Here is a 12,730-nt window from a genome sequence, read left to right on the forward strand (position 1 = left end):
ACAGGGCGAGGCCTGCTGATTTTGGGGATGTCTCTCGTTTCCTGCTGTGAAACAAAGGAAAACTTTCCCACGAGTTTAAAAACAAACAAAAACGCGTGTAAAAGTGCTCTTGAGAAGAGTGGATCCCGCTCCTTGGGGTGTGATTAAGAGGGAAAAGCAACCATCGAAGCAGGCCAACTGGGTTTCCCCCTCTGCTAGGTAGTAAGCCAAATAATTTGGAGGGTCCTCGAAGTACCAGTTAAGCGCGACTCTTTCTGAACGGGGAAAAGGCCGCTATTTCGAGGGAGACCTGGCGCTAATCTCGCCTTGCGACGGCGGCGCCACCGGCACTTTCTCCCTGCGTTTTGGAAGGGCTGCCGGTCCCTCCCTTGCAATGGCCTGGGAAAAGGGCGGCGAGCTTAATCCTCGAGCTGAGCTGGGCTTTGTTCCGAGGTGAAAGGGAATCGGTGCGTCAGGGCCTTTATCTTTCGCTCTTCGACTGCTAAGCTAACATGCCCGCTTCATCCCTTTATGGGCCTCGGGGAGGCGAGGCATCTCGCCAGGATGGGCAAGAGGAATGGACAGGCCCGGCTGACCGCCCTCCCATAGTTGCCCCTCGCTGACTCAGCGCAACCTGTTGTGCTCTCCCCTTGTCACTTGGCCAGGCCAGGCTATATAATGCGGCCGGGGACCTCCAGCCCCCTATCTCCAATCTTTGCCCTTCTCTGCTCCGCTAACGGTAAGTCCCTGCGCGCTGCTTTGTATCCTGGCACTCTTTTTTGAGGATTCGCCCGCCTTCCCTGGGCTTGGGGAAGCGCTCATTTTTTGCCGTGGGCTGATGGGTGGTGGTGGTTGGTGGTGAATGGTGGTGGTGGCGGTGGCTTTTCTGGGACGTTAAGTTTGCAGTTGGCCGGTCGCCGGAGGATCAGCGCGCTCAGCCGAGATGCGGCGCTTTCTTGGCCTGGATTGCCTTAGAAGTCCTTTGGAGGCGCCGGCGTTGGATGGCTGCTACTCCTGTTCTTAGCTGGCTTGGGGCAGGATGCTGCGGTCGGAATGCCGGGGAGCCTCTTTCGCAACTGGACGGCTCGACCTCGAGGCCGGCGGGGTCCGATGGCATTTCGCTGTTCACTTTCCTTTCTAATTCTTCGCGTCTCGCATATTCTCAGCAGGGCTATTAGACTATGTCGACTGAGCGAGAGAGAAGAAGCGGAGCGCCGAGGTCTGCAGGTGTGTGCGCGCACACACATTTGAGCGCATGCCTACGCGATCTGTGCGTGCACAAATGTGTACTATTCCCTAGGACTAGGAGGCGTGTGTAGAATTCCGCGGGTGCAAATCTGACACCAGGGTAGCGAACGAGGCAGCCTTAAAGGAAAGGCTCTCGGCTGCGGCTCGCCTTATGCAATTGGGGGCAAGAGAAAATTCCTTGAATTTGGGAATTCCCTTTGGCCGGCCTCCTTCTATTCCAGAATCCTCTGGTGTTCCTCTGGATCAGGGATTTATGAATTAAAATGATTGGCGATTGCTGAAGGCATTTGGCGCCCAATTCAGCAAAATTAAAATCCCTCTGCCCAAATACTATGCTCTACTGCATGTTCAGGCTATCTTTGCCATATACTAAACCCTGCTCAAGCTTAAACAAGATTAAAGCATGCTGTGTGAATATAACCACTAATTCTTTAGTAGATTGAATATTGAGTGAATGCTGGCAATTTTAATAACACTAATAAATAATGCCAACTTTTTGACTACACTGCTCTTGAATAATACTCCTAAACATGCTCTTCAGGATAAGACTCTCCTTCCAGTCTAACATAATTGCTATTGGCATGTGTAGGTCTTTATGGTGAGTGCATAGCATCACAGTAAGCTGTGTTTGATTCTTGGTGTGTTGTGTGACCTCACTTATGCTTTTTCTGTTTATGGCTAAGCATTATGTTTGAATCCAGCCAATGGTGGCGTAATCAATACATCATGGTTTAGTCTAGAACACGAAAAATGCCTTGTATGAGAATATACAAGACTACATGATGTGTAAGAGCTGAGATGAGATGTCATTCAATGAATGAATCTATTAAGGCCTTCTTTGGTGTCACACTCTTTACCTGTGTGACTTTGGTCTCTGGATGGCAAGTAGAAAATAGTGCTCCATTATGTAAATTGGTCAGGGAGAAAGAGAAATAACATGAAGAAAAGTAGATGAAAAGGAAGATCACTTACCTGTGGTATCCTTCAGTTTGCAATCCATCCAATAGCCATGCAATCCTGTTTTGTTCAAAAACAAACTTTTGAACAATTTTCCTTTTCTCGGCCTGTCAGGTGTTCCCTAAATCTTCCTCTTCTCTATTTGGCAATCTTGCATAATGCTTGCCACTGTTCCTCCTTGACATCTTGGTCCATAGTTGAGGGGCTTTGTCAGAAGGGACAGATATGACTCACACATAGCATCTCTCTCCACATACACATACATTCTCCTGCTGCTCCACAAATGGATTCTTAACCATCCTATTCCACCTCCACAGCCAAAGATCTACCCATGACCAGCCACATGGAGAGCATGGGGCAATTCAAGATCATTGTCTGGGAAGAAGAAAATTTCCAGGGGAAGCGTTCTGAATTCCTGATGGAATGCCCCAATGTCATGGAACGTGGTTTCCGCAAGATTCGCTCCATCAAAGTGGAAAATGGCCCGTAAGTGTTTTTGCAGTTCACTGTGTACATTGGGAAGCTCACAGCGGTTTCTGGTCTTTTCAACTGAGTCTTTCTTTTTTAAAGTTTATAAGATAAAGTAAAAACCAAATTAGGAAAGTTAAAGAGGAAAGAAGTGAAAAAAGGCAATTGCTTCCCATTTTTTCAGGGCAGTAGAATACAAAAGCGGTTACCATTTCAACTTTTTTGCTTTACATTTCTAAATGTTTCAAGCCATTTCTATAACAGCAAGGTCGTTCTACTCATCCAAAAACAAAGTTTTGGTTTTTTCCAGTTTTGAGTACAAAATCCAGAAGAGGTTTCCAAATGGAAACAAAACTAGATAAATTATTTTCTTTCATTAGAACAGTCATTTTTGCCATCTCTGCCAGCTACATGTAGGTATAGTCATTCATTTGAAATAACTCTGCTTGAATTCTTGAAACCCTACTGGCAATCAGAATCTATGTATCAAACAAAGCACAATAGTTAGTTTGATTGCAAAGCAACTTCTTCTGTGTTTACCCCAAACATCAATTAATATTTACAGCAATCACAGTGCTGCAGAGAAGCTGATCACATATGTAGGAATTAGGCTGCCCAATCTTTTTTAACTCTTAAAGAATTGGGAGAAATGTCCTATATCATATACCATTTTTCCATAACTTTTTGTGTGATGCTATTAAGATTTGAGCTGAATTTGAGTTTGATTTTAGAAACCACATGTCCTCATACTTTTCCCACTCTCTTTTCTTGACCCATAGCTGGGTAGGCTTTGAGTATCCTGAATATCAAGGACAGCAATTCATTTTGGAGAAAGGAGACTATCCTCACTGGGAGGCCTGGAGTGGAAACAGTGCTTATAAGACCGAGCATCTACTCTCTTTCCGGACTATCAGATGTGCCGTGAGTGCTCTTTAAAATACTCAAAAGTATTTTAAATACTTCAGGACCCTTCCTGAATTTCTCCCTTGGGCAAAAGGATCCTTTCTGTTTAAAAAGAAGGCCACCAGACAAGGAAAGCGCAAAACATGGGGGTGGGGGACAAATGCTTCATTGAATTGATCTTATAGGAAAATAACTGCATGAAAGACTATTGCAACTAATTTGAAAATAGCTAATTTGCAGGTAGAAATGGAATGCCGTCTCTGCTGGGATTTGGGCTTCGGGTTTCAAATTGATGGTGCAATCACAAGCCCAATTGGGAGGGGTTGGGTAGCAGACTTTTCTCTTCCTCTCCAAACATATCTGCAAAGCCTGCATATTTTTCTGGTTTGTTCTGCATTGGGGTGGGGTGGAAGATATGCTTTCATTGCCTGCAAGCAATGTCGCAGGCATTTTAAGGGAGCAGAATGAGAGGGTCACTTGTGTCCCAACTTATATTGTGGATCATGCAGCTGAAGCCGCTCTATTCCCAAAATGGTGGGCAGTTGAAGGAGGCAGGTGGCATAGAGCATTACGAACGCTGTGTGGTCTTTGATGGCACAGGAGCCGTGAGCTGCAGAATTGGCCGTGCTCTTAGTGGCTGTCCATCAATCATCTCAACTATTATTGAGCTTTTCTATAGCTTGAGTATGCAACTTTAGTTTCTATATTGTTTCTATATCTAATGAAACCAGTGGTTGCCCCAGACTCTACAACAACAGAAAATCCTCCGCTTGGAATCTAAAATAACAGGAGTATTTAAATATGCTTCTCTTCTGTTGGCTGTCTGAACTATCCTCAAATTGTGGAGGGTCCTCCTTCAGAGGTCTTGGGAGGGGGGGACTAATGAAGTTTCCTGGAACTGCTGCTTCAGAGTGACCTGGGCATTTGCTGGCTACGTGCCTTTGTTCATTTACAAGTTCTGCATCTCATTGCTGTGTTTGATGGAACTTCATTGATGTTTTCACTGAGCATTAATCTGGCTATGTGTCCTGGGGTCCCACAGTAAAAGCATAGTGCTTGATCCCTTCTTCTTTGCTTCTCTCCGGGTGACAGGGGTCTCTCAGCTGCTCAGATGGCTTCTCCCATGCTGGATTCTGAGGAGGCCATTGGGAGGGAGACTGGCTGTGGGTTCTTTTTCCCTTATTGTTCCTTCCCTGCCTTAACTCTTCTGGTCAGCACCCCATTAGTACACAATGCTAACACAGCTCTTCCAGGGTATTTGGGGTGCCTTGCCTCATCAGCTCATCTCTTAGGTCTTCAGCCAGCCCCAGGTCAATCAGGGCTAAGCCATTCACATTTATTCACATTTTATTGAGATTTATAGATTATTCCACCCTGCATTGCCAGCAAGTAACTTAAAGTCCAAAATATATGACCTTACTCTCCTCTGTCTTTGCTTGAGCTTCCAGCTCTCTCTCCTAGCAATGATCCCCAAAGTGTCCTCGAAGTTTATGCATGAAATCCTGATAAGTTGTCCTGCACCTGTTTGTTGCTTTTCATGAGCAGTATTGCCCACTTAACTGCTGCTTCCTTTAGCAAGCTTAGCACAAAAGTCACTTTGGTACAATCAGTGGGAAACGCCACCAGGCCTGCCTGTCATAAACATGTTCACATTCACATCAAATTCTGCCCCAGCTCTGTTGCATTAGTTATATCATGGCATTCTGCAAATTGATCATTTATGCATCCACTTCTGGTGTAGCAACAAAGCAGCCAGGTGCTTGGCACATAGCAGGATTTCGTGAGGTTAGGAGGCCATTCCTGAAATTCCTTCTTTGTACAAGAGTACTAGACTTGCAAGATTGATGTCAGCCTGTCTAGGTAGACCAGACAGGAAACAAACCAGGTAAACTAATTCTACTTTACTGTAAAGCTACATTAAAAGAATCCCGCAAGTCTGAAAGTAAGTTCTCCCATTGCTGCTTTTACAGCCTGAGAACTTACATTTATTACATTAAACCAGCCAATCAGATTTTTGCCTTGGGTTGTGCTAATCCTGTCCAAATTTGCACATCCAAAAGATGACTGGGTGGGGCTAAGGTCACCTTTGTGGGACATTTTTTTTAATGCATTCATAATAATTTAGCCTTGGGTGGAAGACAAACAAGTTAGGCACTTTGATTTTAAGAAGAGCAGCCATATATTACAAAGCTACCAGAAGCAAATAACCAGTATGGGCTGCAGTGTTATCTGCCATGGTTTTAAAAGAGGGATAATGGGAAGTTGTGTGTGTGTGTGTGTGTGTGTATGTGTGTGTGTGTGTGTGTGTGTGAGAGAGAGAGAGAGAGAGAGAGAGGGAGGGAGGGAGGGAGGGAGGGAGGGAGAGAGAGAGGGAGAGAGAGAGAGAGAGAGAGAGAGAGAGAGAGAGAGAGAGAGAGAGAGAGAGAGTGAGAGAGAGTGAGTGAGTGAGTGAGTCAGAATGTATAACACCCATTGCTACAAAGATATAGCCAGCACGTATTGTTCCATCTCTAAAGCAGCTGCTTCGGTTCTGAACTGGGCTTTAAAATCTGTGCACGTCCCCATCTGTGGGCTTTAATAAGAACCAGTCAGATTATGTCCGCACTTTAATAAAGGACTGCAAGATAGCATCTCCTTTTCAGCTGGCAGGATCACTTGGCGGAGTTCAGGCTGCAGGGGGGTGCAATGGAAGGAAGAGAGGGAGACGGAATGATGCCAGCTTAACCCCTTAAATCCATGGGATCCTGGAAACCTACAAAACCCTAAACACTTGATATGTTGGAAGGCATTTTCTACATGTAATATCCAGGGCTTCAATTTTTCCCCCACCTGAGAAGCAGGTTATCAGATGTTTCCATGCATGCACACTCACAATAATTGACAGAAATTCACAAGAGCTGCTTGGAGAGAATTATAACTGCAACCGGGATCAGAATTTCCGTGCCTAAACAAGACTGTAATTGAATGAGTTGCACCTGATTTTACAACCTTTTTCGCCATGTTCGTTAAGCAAATCACTGCCGTTGTTAAGTGATTTGTGTTGTTAAGTGAATCTGGCTTCCCTCATTGACTTTGCTTGTCAGAAGCTGGCTGGGAAGGTCGTAAATTGACTGCAATTGTTGTAGATACAGGCTTAAATTATGATTGTGACAGTGTGGGGATGCTATGATGGTCGTAAATGTGAGGATCAACCGTAAGTCACTTTTTTCAGTGCCGTTGTAACTTTGCATGGTTGCTAAGTGAATGGTTGTAACATGAGGGCTATCTGGTTATAAAACACAAGTTGTTATCCAAGGACGATGCAGAGTTAAGCTACACGAGAGTCGGCGACCTTAATTTAGGAGGCAAAAATAAAAAGCTCCCATACATTAGTCAATTTTAGCCTAATAAGCTGTCTGAATCTGGTTTCTGTGGATCATTTTGAACACAATGAATCGCATAAGTCCAGAAGATTAAGATGATGGATAAATGTAGTAAATGAACTATGAGTTAATTTGCTAGAGGTTCACTTGTGCATAGCACATTATGTATACAAAGTCTAAACTACAATTCACAGAAGCCCTTATCTTCCTTTTCATTAATTCTGCAATATTTAGCTATTAGAGGACCACTGAAATAGAAAAGAGGATTAATAGTATAAGTGGGGGAATGAAAATGAAAAGAAAGAATGATGAAAGTTATAGGGTTGCTGATGCAATTGTTTATCTCCAAGGAACTTTATTTCCTTCCCCCGCTGCCCCCCCATATTGACAGGGTTTATAATCCCACTTAAATTATGAATGCCTGAAAGCATCTGGCAACTGTTATTGGACTGGCAGATTAGCCCAGCCTCCCAATTGGTTCTGACCCAGCAAAGCAATTAATATTGTAATGCACTGTGTTGACATAGGAAGCAGAAAGCTTTAAAACAGGGGCAAGTCTCAAGGTAAGGATATGTGGCCTTCTCCAACTCTGCTGCCCCCAGTTGTGTTTTAGGACAGTAACTGTCAGCCATAGAGTCATTGAGGCTTCTAATTGGGAACTCTGATAGTTGAGATCCCTACATGCTGAAGGACATATTAGGAAGGGGAGGGCCAGGACAAGTCAAAGCAATACGCATGAACCATGTTGCCCTATCTTTAAACAATCTGGAGGAAAAGTGGAAAGAAACTTGGGAGCTACCAACATGCATATGTATGTATGTATGTATGTATGTATGTATGTATGTATGTATGATGTCTGTCTGTCTGTCTGTCTGTCTGTCTATCATCTATCTATCTATCTATCTATCTATCTATCTATCTATCTATCTATCTATCTATCTATCTATCTATCTATCTATCTATCTATCTATCTATCTATCTATCTATCTTTCTTTGTAGAGGCATCCCCAAAATATCTAAAAGTACCAGATGGAGAAAGGAAGCCTGAGACTTGGAAAAGTCATTGTGATCTCTTTTGCTTGTGTTTATTCCTACTCTGAGACATCTTCCACTTTATGCTATGTTGCAGAATCATAATGACAGCAGAGTGACCCTATTTGAGTCAGAGAACTTCCAAGGATACAAGTTTGAGCTGACTGATGATTATCCATCATTGCAAGCCATGGGATGGAGCAGCAAGGAAGTAGCCTCCATCAGAGTTCTCTCTGGAGCGTAAGTGAATGCCTTCAGTTTCTCTTGGTGCAATTTTCTGTTCAAGGTAATAAGTATCAGAGAGCACCTGTTGGTTTAATAAGACCCTCCGCCCTACAGTTCTGGTATCTTCTGTATATGTATTGGGCTACTTTACTCACAAGCAAAGTAGCTATGATGATGGTGCACCTTCCTATTATGGGGGTCTTCAGATCTACAGTGATCAGTATCACTGTAGATCTGAAGATCCCCATAATAGGAAGGTGATCTGACATTTTTCTAGCAGAGAGTTTGCTGGTCACTCTTCTCCATAGTTTTAAATTCCATAATCAGGTTTGAACTAGAAACAGGCTTCTTCTGTTTCTGATCACACATTGTATTAAGCCACAAGGGGTTATTTGGCTTAACATATTGAACTGGTTACTGAGGTGGGTAAATTATGGTTTATGACTGAGCATTCCCATAGCGACTTATTTAACAAAGCGCAGTAAGCCAACTCTTTTCAAGAGACCTAAGCAAGTTTTATTTCTTGTGTCAAATTTTGTTCTCATATTGTATGAGATTAAATATATTTCTCAGTGTTTGGTGGCTTTTTAAAGGACTGCATAAAAATCTACAGTACTGGCTCCATCATATAAAAAAATATAAATACAACAGATCCACAGATGCAGTTTCTCCAAAATTGATTTCTGAATTTCAAAACAGCAACTACAGTACTACAATATCTCGTTCCCCTACTCCCAGTCCTTTTTATGGTACATCTCCCTTGGGGCTGGTTACCTAGTCCAAGGACTGGAAGAGTTGAGATCCAAAGGACTGAAGACCATTGAGGTACTATGCTACTCCAACCTGCCACCCTCCAGATACATTGGGATTATATCACTTAGCCTTCACAACTAATGTAATTCAGGCATTGCAGTATCAACACATTCCCAAAACACCAGCTTAGGGAAAGATGTGCTGTTCCCTTTCCAACGAAGGCACATGTGTCAGATTGCCTATCACCCCTATGATCTGTTTTATCTTCCTAGGTGGGTGGCGTATCAATATCCGGGCTACCGAGGCTACCAATATATCCTGGAGCGGGACCGACAGAATGGTGAATATCGGAAGTACACCGACTATAGCAGCCAAGCCCACAGCAGCCAGATCCAGTCCATCCGCCGTGTCCAGCATTGAGCCAGGTCTTAGCAGCAGAAACAGTAGCATTATATTCCCTGTGCAACCCACACCCTCACTTTGGCCAAGTAGTAGACCTGCACCCAGTAGCTAATAAAGGCATTTACCAAACTTCTTTTTCATTTCGTCCATCTGTCCATGAAAACTTTGTGCCAGGATTCTTAAGGGTTCCTAGAGTTCGTACCTCAGACTGCCGATGGGGGTCCAGTTACTGTGGGAAGTTGAAAATAATCAACAAAAGAGAATCCCATTTGGTTCTACAGTCCAGGGAGGATTGGTTAAGGAATCCCTTTGCAATAGAAAAAAGATGCCAGAATATGAATTTTTGCAAAATGGATTCTACCTGCTTTCCTTCTCCTACAAAAAGAAAAAAAAAGTCAATACACGGTAGGTAGCACATTACTTTGAGATTGGCTCATGGTCAGGACCACAAAGGAACAAGCAACATTTAGCAAGAAGCTGAACTGAGAGTATTTCCAAGAGGGTTAATCATCTAAATCTTTTATTCACATACAAATACAAAAACGAAGGGTTGTTTTTTTGGCAATTTGAAGTTTGATTTATTATCGCATAAACTTTGGTCAAAAAACCTCATCCTTCAGCTATAACACTGTTTGAAGAGCCCTATTAGCAACACAGACTGACAAAAGATGTTTACTTAGTAGCCTCTTTCCCAGCAGTTAAAATGATGACGGTTGGACTTGGGGTAAGGTTACCAACTTTAAAAAAAACCAAGCAGGCACAAATGTTTTGTAAATTTACTGGGTTGAATAATTGTTAGATGTGCAGGATCAGCAGGTAAAAGTTTTTCACTTCTAAAAATACTGGATCAGCTATTAGAACAGTAACCTTTTGCAGAACTTGAGACTGCGATGAAACCATGCTCACTCACTCGTACGTGAATCGCTGGGCATCTGTAGCTAACTAGACAGCCCAAGATTTCAATGCAGCCTCATTATAGCATCTCAGTGGGCTTCCTGAGTTGGGAGGAAGGGTGGCCATTGGAAAACATGTGAAGCTGTGAAATGTACACTAGTCATAGTCTCTTTCCGAACTGGAAGATCTTAGTGCTGTTCCCAGATCTGCGATAATAACAAGGAGTACAATAATACACGATAATACAAAAAACATACTTTGTAGATGCTCAGAGGCAATCTATTCATTTTTCATTCAAGACTGAATCGATTGACTGTGTTTCCCAGTCAATGATTTGCGTTAAATGGCAACTGTTGAAAGAAAAGTCATTTTTTGGGGGGTGACAAGTCATGCTGGTGTGCTGTTTGATTCCAAGAAATGGGTCCACACAGGCTGTTTCCTACAACATTTCATGTATGTCTGCCCACAGAGCTTGGAGCATGCTTTTATACAGGGTGAGGGAACAGTAGCCCAGGCTTTGACACCAATGGGAAAGTTTTGCTTTCAGTAGGAGAGGCATTTGTGCCTTTGCAAAATCATTCCTCTTTCTATGTGGCTTGGCAAATTACTTAAGTCCTGCACACAGAAGCATACCGTTCCCAACAGTAGCCCTGGTTGGCTCCACCTCTCAGATTCAGCTATGAGTTCATATCCGCCTAGATATCCGGGATTGGACAAATCTTTTGGTTTGTAATGAGCCTCTCCACCCTGAATAGAGGAAGAACATGCAAACACCCTGGAATGGAGCCGAGAAATGCTCTTATTCTCTGACCCCTCCCCCACCTTACCTGGTCACACCCAAAACACACACACACACACAAAACATGCAAGCAGCCCCTGCAACCCAATAATTTGATTTTATAACAATGGAACGACTTTGTAACAAAAATTCCCCTCTCTGCTGAAATCCTTTGCAATGTCCCACCTTAAGAATATTATTCCTGCCAAATACCTACCTGAGATTGTTGTTGGGTTTTTTTTGTGTCAGTTTCCTGATCTGCAAGTAGAACATTGTCTGAATAGAAGCAGACTTTGCAGCTAGCTCTGCACAATTCATCTTGGTGGATAGTATTTATTTATTTATCTGTTGTAGTTATATAACTAGTCATCCCACATGACAGCACATGACACTTGTATTGCTTTAGATTGAGCCCATCTGCCACCATCTGATGGAAATCCAATGGGACTCGAATGCAGGTGATGCTTCCAAGGTAAACCTCGTGTCCAGAAGAGGTGGGGCCACGCAACTGCATTTTGCACCATAGACATAATGTAAGAATGAAGAAGAACCCCTGGCAACCTCAGAGCCATGACTGGAATGAAAACCCATCATTAAAACCATGGCACAGAAGGCTACAGATTTTCTTATTATTTGATTCTCAGAGGAGATAGCCTTCAAGTTACAAATTCAGCATAAATACAGACATCCCAAACAAGTAAAGAGTAATAGCTACCCCACCCCAAAAAGCTAATAAGCACCAACATCATACAACCCAGAGGATCTGAGCTTTTAGATTAGCAACATAGACAACATTGTAAAGAAATTTACAGTTGCTTAATGCCGGCTAAAGGGACACGGTGGCTCAGTGGCTAAGATGCTGACCTTTTCGATCGGAGAGGTCGGCAGTTCGGCGGTTCGAATCCCAAGCACCACGTAACGGAGTGACCTCCAGTTACTTGTCCCAGCTTCTGCCAACCTAGCACTTCGAAAGCATGTAAAAATGCAAGTAGAAAAATAGGGACCATCTTTGGTGGGAAGGTAATAGCATTCTGTGCACCTTTGGTGTTTAGTCATGCCAGCCACATGAGAGACGTCTTTGGACAGTGCTGGCTCTTCAGCTTTCAAACGGAGATGAGCACCGCCCCCTGGAGATGGGAACGACTAGCACATATGTGCAAGGGGAACTTTTATCTTTAATGCCGGCTACATTCTGCTTTCTCCATTGGTTACCACTACCATTCCCAAGACAATCTGTTAAGTTTGCTAAGATGCTAAATTTAGTGCGTGGCTTTATCTTGCTGTATGCAAAGTGATTGGTCTGCAAAGTGGGGACCAGTTCTGCCATCCTGTAAATGACGCAAGTCTACAGAAGCTTAGCCACGGTGTATTTGTGTGTGCAAAAGGGGGTGCACACTTTTTAAAGGAAAACTTTGTTGAATAACTATTCCGAGAAGCCTCTCTACCATTACCAATGACCCACTGATAGTAGCTCAGCTAACTTGATGGCACTGTGATAATGGGCTCTGGTTCAGCTAGTCTCTTTTCCTTTGTCAAAGAGCCTCTGAAACCAAAACAGATGGCTGCCTTCTCCTCTGTATTGTTTGGCACAGACAATCTATTTTGAGGCTGTTCCTTTCCAGTCTCCAATAAGGAAGTGCTGGCTGCAGGCCTCTCCCTTTGCACAAACATTCCTCTGCACCTCCAGCCTCCTATCCTGAGCTCTGTGGTCTCCCCTCCCTCCCCTTTC

General features: G+C 43.5%; 1 protein-coding gene across 2 annotated transcripts; it reads left to right on the forward strand.

The window, feature by feature from the left end:
• The first annotated feature begins 622 nt into the window (after positions 1-622).
• Positions 623-9,462, forward strand: CRYBA2 (crystallin beta A2). 2 transcript variants are annotated; one of them, XM_087713060.1, is made up of 6 exons: positions 623-718; positions 1,149-1,206; positions 2,502-2,670; positions 3,432-3,573; positions 8,047-8,189; positions 9,200-9,462. In XM_087713060.1, the coding sequence occupies exons 2-6, from the start codon at positions 1,161-1,163 to the stop codon at positions 9,345-9,347; spliced, it is 648 nt and encodes a 215-aa protein (XP_087569186.1). In that variant the 5' UTR covers positions 623-718; positions 1,149-1,160; the 3' UTR covers positions 9,348-9,462. The 2 variants fall into 2 exon arrangements, with proteins under 2 accessions (XP_087569186.1, XP_013911493.1); XM_014056018.2 differs by having other exon boundaries at positions 628-718; positions 1,146-1,206.
• The last annotated feature ends 3,268 nt before the right edge of the window (positions 9,463-12,730 follow it).

This window comes from Thamnophis sirtalis, unplaced genomic scaffold, assembly GCF_051295495.1.
Source record: "Thamnophis sirtalis isolate CommonGarterSnake01/CBP01778 unplaced genomic scaffold, rThaSir2_p1.2 scaffold_1, whole genome shotgun sequence".
NCBI classification, from domain to species: Eukaryota; Metazoa; Chordata; class Lepidosauria; order Squamata; family Natricidae; genus Thamnophis; species Thamnophis sirtalis.